The 13,885-nt window shown below is 38.7% G+C and overlaps 1 protein-coding gene across 3 annotated transcripts in view; it reads left to right on the forward strand.

Annotated features, from left to right (window-relative positions):
- Positions 1-13,885, forward strand: part of Cry1 (cryptochrome circadian regulator 1) — a 47,428-nt gene that overhangs the window by 14,167 nt on the left and 19,376 nt on the right. For all 3 annotated transcript variants that reach the window (XM_040755182.1, XM_040755183.1, XM_040755184.1), the window contains exon 2: positions 11,700-11,808. In XM_040755182.1, the coding sequence (XP_040611116.1) occupies positions 11,700-11,808 (109 nt within the window). The remainder of the gene's footprint in view (positions 1-11,699; positions 11,809-13,885) is intronic.

Consider the following 13,885-nt stretch of genomic DNA (forward strand, 5'->3'; position numbering starts at 1 on the left):
CCATCAGTATCTGAGATTATACCTTTTTTCCTTAATATTGCTTGTTTTGCCCTCTCTCACTTTCTTAATTACTCTTACCAGAAGTTTATATTACTTTGTTTTTCTTTATTTTGAATTTTTTTTCAGACAGGGTCTCACCTGTAGGCCAGACTGGCCTTAGGTTCCTAGTAACTGTCCTGCCTCAGCTGCCCAAATACTACGATTATAGGCAGGAGCTACCTTACTTTTTTTTTTATTAATATTTTTTTTATTTTCCATTTTAAATTTAGATAAGAAACAAGGTTGCTTCACAAGTCAGTACGAGGTCCCTCTCCCTTTCCCTCCCCTCCTCCCGTGCCCTCCCCCATTCCCCCCCCCATTATCCCCTCATTCCCCCAGGGAGGGTGAGGCCCTCCATGGGGGTGTCCATAGTCTGTCATTTCATATAGGGCGCTACCTTACTTTTTGTATTACTGTGTATATTACTTTCTTCATATGATAACTGTGACCTTTTTCTATTATGAATTTGTGTTCTGTTTTAACATCTTTATATTTTTTTCTACTTTTTTAGAGGTTCCTGCTATTTTTCTAACTTACATCCTCTTTCCTATTGAGTATTTAAGCTGATGTGTTGCCTTCCTTCCTGCTGTGGTGTAGACACTGGGTTGTGTGTTTCTCAAGGTTCCCTGACTGAAGACTTGGTCCACACGCGGGTGCTGGTGTGAGGTGGTGGAGTATCCTAAGAAGTCCTCTGGGGACTGTAGTCCACACCCATCCTATCATCCTTTCTCCTTCCCAGCTCTGACTCATATCCCTCTACAATCCCAGTTCTCCATAGCACAGAGGCTGAAACCATTAGGCTATCCAGTTTACACTGCAAAATTGTGATCTTAATACACTGCTTCTCTTTACAAAGTTAGTTGTCTTGGACATATTGTTGTGGTGAGACAAAACTGACTTAATACAGTACCACTTAAGTTGCATTCACCAAGTTTTAGGTGTGTCTTCATTGTTTTTCAGATCTAGGCCTTTTCTAAATTTATTATCCCCACAGCCTCACATTCCCCTCTCCATATCTCTCCGTCTTCTGTTAATGATTTTCTTTTTATTTCCTCCAGTTCTTCCCTTACCCCAAACACCTGCCCAAATCTTTATCTTTGTTACCTTGCTTGAGATTCATGCGTTTCTTAATTAGTACCTTTCATGAGCTCTAAAATGTTCTCAATTATTTTCAGGTCTCATATTTTGCAATCCAAGTGATTCTCCTCTATTTCGTGATTAGGGTGTGTGTGTGTGTGTGTGTGTGTGTGTGTGTGTGTGTATAGCTTTTGGTGGGATTTCTTTGTAGCATGTATTGAAGAATCTGAAAGGATTTGTTATTTGTGCAAGCATGTTTGTGGAGGCATAGGGGTCATATGCATTCATGTTTAGGAGTGTCTCAGAGAGCAATAGATAGTTTAGCTGTCTCGAATTGCTACAACCTAGCACTACCTTAAATGTAATGCTTTGCTCGAAGTGTTTTCTGTCACAACAGTTTCTTGAATTTTCTTTCTTTTAAAGATTTATTTATTTATTTATTTATTTATTTATTTATTTATTTTGTATGCGGTGTTCTGTCTGCATATTTGCCTGCATGCCAGAAGAGGGCATCAGACCTCATTCTAGATGGTTGTGAGCCACTATGTGGTTGCTGGGAATTGACCTCAGGACCTCTGGAAGAGTCCAGTCAATGCTCTTAATCTCTGAGCAATCTCTCCAGCCGAATTCCTTGAATTTTCAGGGAGATGACAGATTCTTGGGACAGATGTTCGTCAATAAGAGTTATTTTGAATTATTTTAGATACACAGAAAATGTGTCAAATAATACAGAAAACTCCTATGTTCTCTGTTTCCAGTTCCTTTTTTTTTTTTTTGTCAAAACTGAGACACTACATTATTCACTGAAGTCCAATTCAGATTTCACTCTAGTTAAGTATTTCCTTCATCTGTTTTATAACAGTTTCTCAGGACTTTCCTACATTTTATGGCCTTCATAGTCTTGAGTGTTGTTTCTGTATTTTGTAGAATGGACCCAAGTTTGGGTCTGCCTGGTGTTGGAGTTTTTTTGTTTTGTTTCTTTGTTGTTGTTTGTTTTTTCATGATTAGACTGGGGTTATAGGATTAGGAAAAAAAGTCTTACTAAATCATCTTCTTGGGTCTGGAGAGATGGCTCAATGGTGAAGAGCACTTGGAGCTTTTGCACTCTTGCAGAGGACTCAAGATCAGTTCCCAGCACCAACATGGGAGTTCACTACCATCTTTAACTCTAGTTCCAGGAGATCAGTGCCCTCTTCTGGCCCATGGGCACGAGGCATGCACATAGTATATACATACTTACATGCAGACACACACTCAGGTACTAAAGAAAATTTAAGAAAACACTACAGTGGTCTTCTTTCTCATCACATCACCTCAGTGCATGGTAGTGACGTTGCTGACTTAGCATTTGGTGTGTTTGGGTTGATCATAGGTTTACTCTGATCAGTCCACCATTGCCCACTGTAAATCTGCAGTTTACTCTTTCCACTTAAGGGTAAACTTGGCTTCTTCCTGAGACTGGGAAGAAATAGTCAGGTTTGTTTTTTTTTTTTTTATGTTGACTTACTGGTGACTTAGTATTTGCCATATTTCCATTTGAACTGGGAGTGAAGTTTTTGGACACTCTGACTAGATAAGGAAGGTCTATTATTAGCTGCCCTAGTCTAATGAGCCTTGCGCTTTATTTTCTGTCTTCCTTAACGTGGATTAAGCTCAAGTTTCCCAGGGCTTTGTAGAAATCCTCAGGCTAATGCTGACTCCAGCACCTACTTTTAGAGCAGCCCAGGGAATTATTTTAAGAAATGTTCATTTCTCTTGTTTGTCAGCTTATTGGCTATTCCTGTTAGAGTATCTTAACCTAATGTACTGTCAACAAGATTAGTAAAAGACTTCATTTAGCATTGGTTTTTAATACGTTTTGAAATAGTAAAACTTGGGACATATACATTATTTTAGAAAGCATGATGTTTATTGAAGTCATTTTTCCATTAACGCGTTCCCCACCAATCTCAGCTTTTATGAGTTCTCTTGATTTAGGCACGATGTTTCCTCTGATTGCCTTTCCTGATTCAGTATCTTGATTGATTGACGGCTATGGTTCTTTCCTAACACAGCATGAATAAGGAATCCAATACCTGTGGAATACCTGGAGTCTGGGAGTAGCTTGTTGACGTATTATGACTGAAGTTCTTCACTCTCCATTTACCTTATATCCCTTGTGACTGAGGTGTTGAAATGCTGGTCCTTGGCTTGTGACACTCTTGAAAGGCTATTAGAATATGATGTGCTTTAATATATGAGTTTGTCCACTGACAGATCCGTAAGTTGATGGCATTATTGAGAGCGGTAGACACGGGGACATATGACTTAGTTAGAAGAAGTACACCGCGGGGCAGGGTGGGAGGTGCCCTGAGAAGAGTGCTGTTCCAGCATCACCTCAGGCTTCCCACCATGACGTTCTAACTTAAGCAAAATGCACGTGGGCCCAAGTGCAGCCTTCATCTCGTAAGTTGTTTTTGCAGGATTTTGTCACAGTAAGAAAAAAAATGAGCTATGCAGTGCTTATCATCTCCAACCTTTAGGGAAAAAGAAAGCTGCTCTAGTCATCTTGTATCTTTAAAGTTGTCAGGCTAGTTTTTCTGAAATGTTATTGTAGTAATCCATGTAAGAAAGATACAGACAACCATGCTGATTAATCCACTTAAAACTATAGGAGTTCTTTATTAGCCAGTAACGAAGAATATACTCATGCCTCAGTCTCTTGATGCCTAAGCTCAGGGAGTCACCATTTTTAAAGACAAAAATTACAATGACCATAATTTATATCAAAGTTAGGTGAGGGTCAGAGTAACCTTGAAATGTTCATTTCTGGCAGAACAAAGTAATTATTGCAGATATAACATGGTCATTATTTTTTACATATAACTTCTTTAATTTTTTGGTTTACGTTAATTATTTTGGTTAATACACTTGGACCATGGTCAAAGTCATGGAACCCTCAAATGTGACGCCAAGGCGGACATGACCATTCATGAGTAGAGGTCAAGAACTGTCTAAGTAGACACAAAATGAAATTACTTAGACTCTTAATGACTTCCTGTATTATTACATGTTCTGTACACATACATACACACATACACATGCATATAATACATAGCCTGTGTTTGGAGACGAGACAATAACTTACAGGAATCCATTCTCTCCTTCTACCATGTGGACCTCAGGGATTGAATTCAGGTCCTCAGGTGGCTTGGTAGCAAGTCCCTCTACCCACTTCACCAGCCCCAAATTAAAGATTTGTTTAATTTCATAGCCAAGCTTTGGAAAATGTACATGTTTCCAACTTTGTAATTTTTTTTTTTTTTTTTTTGGTTTTTCAGAGACAGGGTTTCTCTGTGTTGTTTTGGAGGCTGTCCTGGAACTAGCTTTGTAGACCAGGCTGGCCTCGAACTCACAGAGATCCGCCTGCCTCTGCCTCCCAAGTGCTGGGATTAAAGGCGTGCGCCACCAACGCCCGGCTCCAACTTTGTAATTTTTAATGGGATATTTTATAAGGTTATATAACTAGTACCTAGAAAAATAGACATGCAACAAATATCCCTTCCCTGTCATACGTGTCCACTGTCTATTGAGTCAAGCCTTTAAATTCTTCTCACGACATATTGTTTGGTGATTAATTAAGTAGATATTCGTGATACTTCTTCTATATGGCAGGAATTGTCCAGACATTGGAAAGTGGTAAACCTGGCCTTTGTGGAAAAATCTAGGTTTCTCCTTGTCTTTCTCCACCTCTGTTAAGTTGTATTGGTACTAAAAGGTTCTCCTCTACCATCACTACACCCATAAAGTATTCGTCTTCCCTACCTTAGAGAAGGAGGAAAATCCAGGATCTGCGCTCTGCCGTCTGATTTTTAATAGAATCTCAATATTACCCATTTGTGCTACACATGTTGTCTTGCATCATAGCAGGTTGTAATGTGTTTTTGTATATTATGTATATGTTTAAGTACCTTTCCTAGATCTGGGGACATTAGAACCCCTCTCATAAATTAGTTATCACTCCTGAGAAGGCATTTGAGAATTTTTCAGAGGCAGTATTGGTTGTTAAAATGGTTAAGGAAGCTAGAGGAGTGGTGTAGACAGGTCAGAAGAGGGTGCTGTTGTTAGTGCTGCATGTGGCGCCTCACAGAGTAAACTCTGGTAAAAAGTTTCCACTGTACAGCAAACCACCAGGTATTAAAGTACTCTTTCTATATTGAGATTGTCCTGGTTAGGGAAGCTTCAGAACTTTAGGAAGTCTCATCACCATTAACAATAGTGCTCATCCTGCCTGAGATACATGTGACACACTACATCAATCTGTTTTTGCTGCTCGGAATTTAAAATTATTAGGTAAGGTCTTTATTTTTTTCGGTCAGTGTTTTGCTATGTTTCCCAGGTAGGCACTGAATTTAACTCTTGTATCAGTAGTAGCCTATGTGCCACAATTACACATGTGCACTGCCAGGTGTGACCTTTTTTTATTTTGTTCATTACTTCTTTAATTTCTTAATGCTTGATGTTTGAGAGTTGAACCTAAAGCCTTGGTCATGCTGAGCGAGCGAGTGTTGAGCTGTTGCAGTGCACCCTTAGTCATCTCGGGTCACGCCTGAGTCCCCACTAAAGCCCTGCTCTGCAGCTGTGCTGTCTTTGTGGGCAGCTCTGACACTGATGACTGTACATTTTGTGTTAGGATTTTAAACAAAGCATTGACAAGTGTTTGTCATAAAAATAACTTTGTGTTCTTATATGAGTCTGTGAATGTGTACTCTTAATTTTGAGCCTAGCAAGTACAGAATTCACCTTCATGATATATATTTAACTGCTAAAATATTGTCTTTGGAGAAAATTTCTATCACAGTTGACAGACTAAGTGAAAGCTCTAATTTGTTAGAAATTTTTAAAATGGAGCATATAAAAACATTTTTCTATACTTAGAGATGCAAATTACAATTTATAATTTTTTAATCTCTAATAAGATACTTTGAGGTCTGGTTGAGAATTTCCATTTTTTAATTTATAATAGTAGGTCCAGAGATTTAATATTTTAATTAAATATTTAAAGCTTTTATTTCATATGTAGAGAATAGAGAGAGACGGTCTTCATGTGGTTTTAATGATTTTAGTTTGTATTCTTTATATAAGTTCTGTAAGGTCAACACTGAATGATTTTGATTTAGAAATTCTTAGAGTAGTTTCTGCTGATGAGTATATAAGATAGTGTAGAAACTCCAGTGTACAACAGATGGCTTTATCCTGGTGTGTGCATGTAAATTCACAATGCCTTGTTGTCAGTAGCAGTGGGATTATGTTGTATCTTGCCGCTGCCTTTTACAGACTATTTTATAGGCAGAACTAGAAATACTAGTTATATAAGCTATTCTAGCACATACTAGAAAGTAGGTCATTGTGATGGGAGTATGCTAAACCACCCACTGGTTGCTATAGCGATGACCTACTTTCGAAACTATTTCTGTTGATTCATGTTGAAATCATCTTTTGGAAGTGGTATAAGGAAGTTACTACATGTACGCTTCTATAGTAGTAAAAGGTACTGGTTTCTAGAGGAAAATCTTTAGAATATTTAAAATGAGGAGATGCATTAATATCTCTTCATTTCAGACTGGTTCATTCAGTGTTATAGTTAAGTAGTGCCTCTGTACAGTGAAGGATTATAGTGAGTTTTACTACCATTTGGCCTATTTAAAAACCAGTCTATTACTTAATTAGCTAAACCTTTAAATGGAGTTCGTGACTATGCAATATATGACAAGTTTGTCTGCTCAGTGTTAAATGCTGTTTTAAGGCACATATTTTTATAATATATGAATGTTGAAATGATGTGCTCTCTAGAGCACACAGTCTAAAATGAGTAATCCTGTTCCAAGCTAAGGACAAAGGTTCAGATTATTGTAGTTTTCAAATAATGGTTTTCATTTATTTCACTATTCAGTGACTTGATGCTATGAACCTACACTGCCTAGGGTTTATTTTTATGTAGTATCACCACAGAATTACAGGCTTACAGATGAGTCGATTTTGAGTTTTAATTGTACTGTACCTTTTTAATAAATAGATATTTGTATAGAATGTGGGGAAGATGAAACCTTGGTTCACAGTCACATTCAGATGAAGTTACACATTTAATGATATTCTGTATCGACCTGAGCATCCAACTAGTTCACTCTTGTCTATTGTCATGCCTAACTATTTGCATATATACATACATGGGCTTTTGTTTTTGGAAATAGATACTAGTATTTTTTCTCTTGTTCTTTATATGGGTCAGACAGGTCTGCCTATGAAGCTCTTGACCTTGGGGTCCTTCTGCTTCATATCTTGAGTATTGGAATTATAAGTGTGCACCTGCCTGCCCACCTTAAGAATAAAAATTATTCTGAATGGAAAGTAACAATAACTTCTATTTAATGAGTATCAGCTGTGTACCACTAGTTGATTTTACGTGTTTCTGAGCCTCTCAAAAGCTGTGTGAAACAAGCCTGAGAGCACCTTTTCCCACTTAGGTCTTTTTAGTAGACTCTGCAAGACCTGAGATGATGACTTTCCAGGTACAGAAGCTAAAACCTAGGTTAGGAAAGCCATGGGATTAAGAGTTAGACACAGGAAATCCACAGAAGGGTTTGTGTGTGTCAGTGTCTGTCTCTCTGTATGTCTGTGTGTGTATACGTATGCATGTTTGCATGCAGGTTTTTGTGTGATAAGGAATGATTTGAAGTTTTCCTTTTTCTTCTTGATAGTTGAGAGGACAGAGAAACTAATTTCAGACTCAGTAAGTTTTAAACTCGAGATAGGAATTGGCAAAAATACTTCAGACTGAGGAAAGAGATATCACATGTTCCAAGAGAACAAATCTATACAAAAGAGAGCAGCAGAGGAGTGAGATAGAAAATAAACCTGGGACCATTGGATACTTTGCTCTTTATGATTAAAGAATGAGTCTTGAAGACCTTTGTACAAGAACGTTTACCTCACAATGATTTGATAATGTGTACTGAAATGGATTACAGTGACAGAGATTGTTGGTAGGCAAATCTATTTTAAGACACGGAGTACATACAAGCAAGAGATAAAAGTACAATTATTGTAGTAAAAATAGAAGACGGTAGCAAGGAGGGGGCAAGTGTTCAATAACAAATAATAAGAGCCTCACATATGCTAGTTTACTCAGTTTTCACAAAAATTCCCATGATATGTTTCCTACTATACTCCAGTTCTATAGACAAGGAAATTAAAGATTTTCTACAGATGATCAGTGTATAATACTTACATCTAGACTTGTTAAGATTATGGAACATCTGTGCTGTGCATGCTGGGAAATTACCTGTTGCTCTTTAAACCAGCTACAGGAGATAGGGTCCCACTTTTTTACTCCCAAGGAATGTGTGCCGGAATCAATTTTAAAATTAGTGCAATTTTTATCTCTATACAAAACTCCATTTCTCAAGGGTAAATATTGATAATAAGTACCTTGGCAAGTAACTTTTCAGTTATTTCCTTATGCACAACTAAGCATAAATTGATACATACAATATAATTTTAGTCAAAGAAATACACATATAGTTTTTTCTGTATTTGTGGTATATACATGTTTACAATGTGTTCTTGTGTGTGTGTGAATATGAATTCACATGTATGATGTTAATCTAGACTATGAATTAAGTCTATTCTTTTGGTATTTTTCTTTTCCCACCTTACCTTTTTAAAAAATATTTATTTATTTATTTATTTATTATATACACAGTGTTTTATCCCCAGGCCAGAAAAGAGCACCAGATCACATTATTGGTAATTGTGAGCCACCATGTGGTTGCTGGGATTGAACTCAGGACCTCTGGTAGAGCAGCCAGTGTGCTCTTAACTGCTGAACCATCTCTCCAGCACTCCCACCCCTACCCCCGCCTTACCTTTTATATATGTGTTTCCACCATTAAGTTCAGTATGAAGAACTCTTACGGCAGTTTTGATAGCAAACATGGACCCAGTGATACAGCAAATATTTAGAGATTACTTCTGCCTTGATTGTCTCTACAGGACATTTGAGCTTTGTGCTGTTTCTACTTAAGCACACTAGTTCATTCCACTTCTTTTATCAAAAAATTCTTTAATGATCTTTATTACATCTAAGATCTCTCAAATATATACCTCGGAGAGGGATGACCTGGAGATTTGGCTCATTAGTTAAGAGCACTTACTGCACAATTGTGAGGACCAGAGTTCAGATTTTACCAAGCACATAATAAGCCTGGTGTCCCTCAATACCAGTAATGCCAGTGCTTCAGGAAGGCAAAAACAGGATTGTTGGGGCTTGCTGACCTCTAGTATAGCAGAGTTAAATGTGACCTCAGGGAGAGACCCTGGCTCAAAGGCATAGATGGAGAGTTTTAGAGGAGGACATTGACATTGCCCTCCATGGATATGCACAGGCACACACCTACCCCACCAATATCTACTCACACACACACACACAACTAAATAGTCTTTAACCATTATGTAAAAAAAAATCTCTTTTGGGATTATAGCTGCAGCTGAATTGATACATGCTGGATCCAATCTCTAGCGCCATATAAAGAAGCCAAGTATGGCGGCACATACTTAGAATCCCAGCACTCAGGATCAGAAGTTCAAAGCCATGCTTGACTTCACAACAAACTCAAGGCTAGTCGGAAGTACACAAGACCATGTTCCCCCAATCCCCCCCCAAATCTTGCTAAGAAAACTCATGAAATTACATAAACACTTCTCTCTTATTAGACTATGCATATTTGTGAACAATATTGTGGACCGCAGATGTTTTTGTATCACTGTACATCTACTAACAGCAGCCTTCTCTCAAAATACATAGGTAGATATTGTAGCAGTGAGTTGAGGTGGAGTTCAGGTGTCAGGAAGTAACTCCAAACCAAGACACAAAGATGGTAGTTGAAATAGAAAGGTGAGAACTATGTTTTATTTCCTGTTTGTTTCACAACACCATGACACTTCCTAAAATGAAATGATAAGAGTTTCTGTCTTGTCTACATGGGTATATCTCTATGACAATAAAAGCTATGGAAAGGTTGCTAAGGAGAGAACATGTCAGACATTGCTAGCACACTTACGTCACTAATAACTACAGTTACAAAAATATTAGCAAGACTTTGAGGTATTGGTGGCCTGAGTGTAGACAAAGAACACAAGATAATCTCTAGGCTAAGCAGCCTCTCAGGACAGTGGTAGAAATGTTCTGCTCTGTGTTGGTATGGTGCCTGCTGGCCACTGGAGACTGAACATGTGGCTTCTATCATAACTCAGCATGGCTCCATTCAGCCCTTGGTTACCATACTGTGACATGTATTTCTGCAGTATGCGTTTCCTTTGCTCTTAGCCTAGTCCTCACAGTCACACTTCTCAGGGAGGATGTAGCTTGTGGGAAAAGATAAGTAAAGGAGGGAAGGAAGGAGGGAGGAATGGAAGGAAGGAGGGAGGGAAGGAAGGGAGGGAGGGAGGAAGGAAGGAAGGAAGGAAGGAAGGAAGGAAGGAAGGAAGGAAGGAAGGAGAAAGCCTTAACCCGAAGAACATACAAGAAACAAGGTAGAGATGAATTGAGACCTGCCTGCCAACCACAAGGACTCTGGGTGGAGGTAACTGGACAGTGAGATTGAACTTCCGGAGCAGGCATCCCATTTGGATTTGTTCTTGGGAAGTGCTGCTTCCTCATAATAGAAGATGCACACTAAGCGTCTTCCCTACTGCTCCAGAATTTTCCAGATGTCTGTCATGTGGAAATGTCATCTCTGCTCTCTTCACTGAAGAAGTCTACGTAGTTCCACACACTCCATGAACTCTTTGTTTCAGATTAGCCTAGCATTCTCTACAGTCAGGAGTTAATGCCATATGAGTTAGCATCTGTCTATTCCTTTTTCTTATATTAGAAACTTTATTAGGGTTAGAAAAGGACATTAATGGTTTCTCTTAGGTGATTGTAATGTCCTCTAGAAAATTATTCATTTTTGCTCACTTTTTTTTTTCTGAGTCAGGGTCTCTTGTATCCCTGACTGATCCCAAACCTGCATAATTGAGGCTGATCTTGAATTTGTGGCCATATACTCATCTCTCAAATGTTCTGTTTACTGGTGTGTGGTACCATACCACACCCCAGATTCTTAAATTATTCAGATGTCCAGAGTTACCAAGTAGAATATTTCCATTTTTTCCCAATAAAAGATAGTCTAGATTTTTCAAAGTGGTTTTTCCATAAGACATTTCTTGAATTGGCTTTCCATGAGAAGTTTTTCATTTTATCATGTTTGAACAATGAACTAGTTCATTTAATTGCTTTGATATTCACTTACATAATTTTTAAGATTACAAGTTAATTTTTTACTAGATTATTTAGTGAAAATTAGTGAGTTAATTCAGGGCTTGCATAAAATATTGGAGATTGTGACATAATCAAAAACTTATGTAAGCTTGGTTTCTGAAAATACTCAGTCACCAGTAAATAGGATGATAAGTTGACATTTTTCACTTGTAGAATAATGTAGTGTCACAATATTTATACCTTTTAAATACGTATTTTAAGATTTATAATATTTTCTCTCTAGATTTTTGCTGCAGTGTCTTGAGGATCTTGATTCCAATCTACGAAAATTAAATTCTCGTCTGTTTGTGATTCGTGGACAGCCAGCTGATGTGTTTCCCAGGCTTTTCAAGGTAATTTGAAAAATATCTACATAAATAATGATCTTTGCCAGAGAAGATAAAATACTTGGTAAATAAGGCCTTTTTAGCGTAAGTGTGGGGAAGTAGTGTTATTTTTATAACTTTTTACTGATTCTTTGTGGATCTCACGTCATGCATCCTGATCCCATTCATCTCCCTATCCCTTTGTATCCTCCCTCTGTCCTTGCAACCTCCCCTCAAAATAAAATAAAAATCTTGTTGTGGAAGATGGAGTGTGACACAGTGAGTTGCACAGTACCCCCTTTAGTCCATACGTCTTTACTTGTAAGTGTTCATTGCAAAGAATTACTGGTGTGGTTCAAGGCCTCTGGTTTCTGCTACACTATCAATGCTGGGCCCTCAGTGGGACTCCTATTGGATCTCCATTGTTGCCCTGTGTCATGGAGATCCTACAGCTTTGGGTCTGCAGGCGCAGCCCCTCCACATGCTCCAGCCCTTCACAGAAGGGGTGGATGTTGGGTGCCCCAATTCTCAGCCCTTGTTCTGGTCTTGGGAGGTGCTGGGTTGGTCAGCCCTCCTGCTCTCCCCATGGTCACCACCAGGGTGAGCTCTCCAGCACTGCCCCAGCTAACTCACTAATGGAGGCTGCAACAAGAGGTAGGGCCAGCTCCCCCATCACCTGCACCCACCACCAGGGCCAGCTCTCCTGCTCTCCTAACAAACACCAGGGCCAGCTCTCCCGCTCTCCTAATACCAGGGCCAGCTCTCCCATGCTCATGTTCTTGAGGCTGGCTCACCAGGATCATCTCTACTCTGCTGCCCAGAGGAAATAGTATTTTTAAATTTAAAACAAATAAAGAAAAACTTGTGGCTTTTCTTTAGTGACAATGTTAATAGTAAAACTAGACATTTGAAAAGCTTAAAATGAGAAGTTCCTTCTTTGACCTCAGACTTAGTTCTCCCAGCCAAAGCAGCAGCTATTTGCATTTCTAATGTATGCAAATTGAAATATCCTTTTACGAATAAGAATTTGTGTGTGTTTAACCATCCATGTGTTTGTGTCTGTGTTAATTGTTCTCTGCTTTAACAGTCAAATGAGAACATTCTGTATACAGTCTTCTGATACTGCCTTATTCATATGTTGGAGGACATTTCATTATTTCCAGAGTCTTTTGTATCAACACGTGTAAGTGTATTATAATTTCATTTGCTGGTTTCCTTCGGCATGTTCAGATTATCCTTCCGTTAGGCCTCTTGCTAATATAGTTATTAGCAAGTTAATTATAGTTCACTGGCAAGTGAACCTCCTTGTTCACACTGATGTTCCTTTGTGAGTTTAGTTTAGTTTTGTTTTACAGAGGGCAGTGATGATTAATCTCCATTGTCAACATGATATTTAGAATCAGCTGGGAGACGGGCCTCTGACCATGACTTTGGGGGGTTGTCTGGACTGTGTTAACTGAGGTGGCAAGACCCATCCACTATGGATGGCGCCATTCCTTGGCTGGGACCCTGGACTGTGAATGGAGAAGGGGGACTGAGAAGCAGCGTGGTTCATCACTCTCTGCATCCTGACTGTGGATGCAGTATGATCAAATTCAGTCAAGGGACTGTGAACCCCAGTAACGTCTCCTTTCTCCCTTAAGTTGCTTGCATCAGATTATCTTACTACAGCAACAGAAAAAGTAACTAAGCCAAGGGCTTCCTGGGTCAAAGGAGTACAACATTGACATTTTACCAGTAATATAAAATTGTAGCATTGGGGGTTTACCAGTAATATAAAATTGTAGCATTGGGGGGAAGGGGGTTGTTTTGGTTTGATTTGATTTGATTAGAAAGACTCTTACTGGTCTCCTGTGAAAACTTCTGGAAATCTTGGTCTAAGAGAAATTAGTGAATTGTCCAAGATCATACAGTTAGCTCATCTAATAATCTTAGGCAAATTGGTTTTCCTGGCAGTCCTTTTGTATTCTTCCCTTTCTACTTGCTACACATATGCTTCCTAGCTATGTATCTGCTTATGTTGCAGCTGTTTGGTATATCATATTTTTTAAATGGCTTTTTTTTTTCCTGAATTTTCAAGGAAGGGTTTCTCTATGTAACCCTG

This window comes from Mesocricetus auratus, unplaced genomic scaffold, assembly GCF_017639785.1.
Source record: "Mesocricetus auratus isolate SY011 unplaced genomic scaffold, BCM_Maur_2.0 Super-Scaffold_100011, whole genome shotgun sequence".
NCBI classification, from domain to species: domain Eukaryota; kingdom Metazoa; phylum Chordata; class Mammalia; order Rodentia; family Cricetidae; genus Mesocricetus; species Mesocricetus auratus.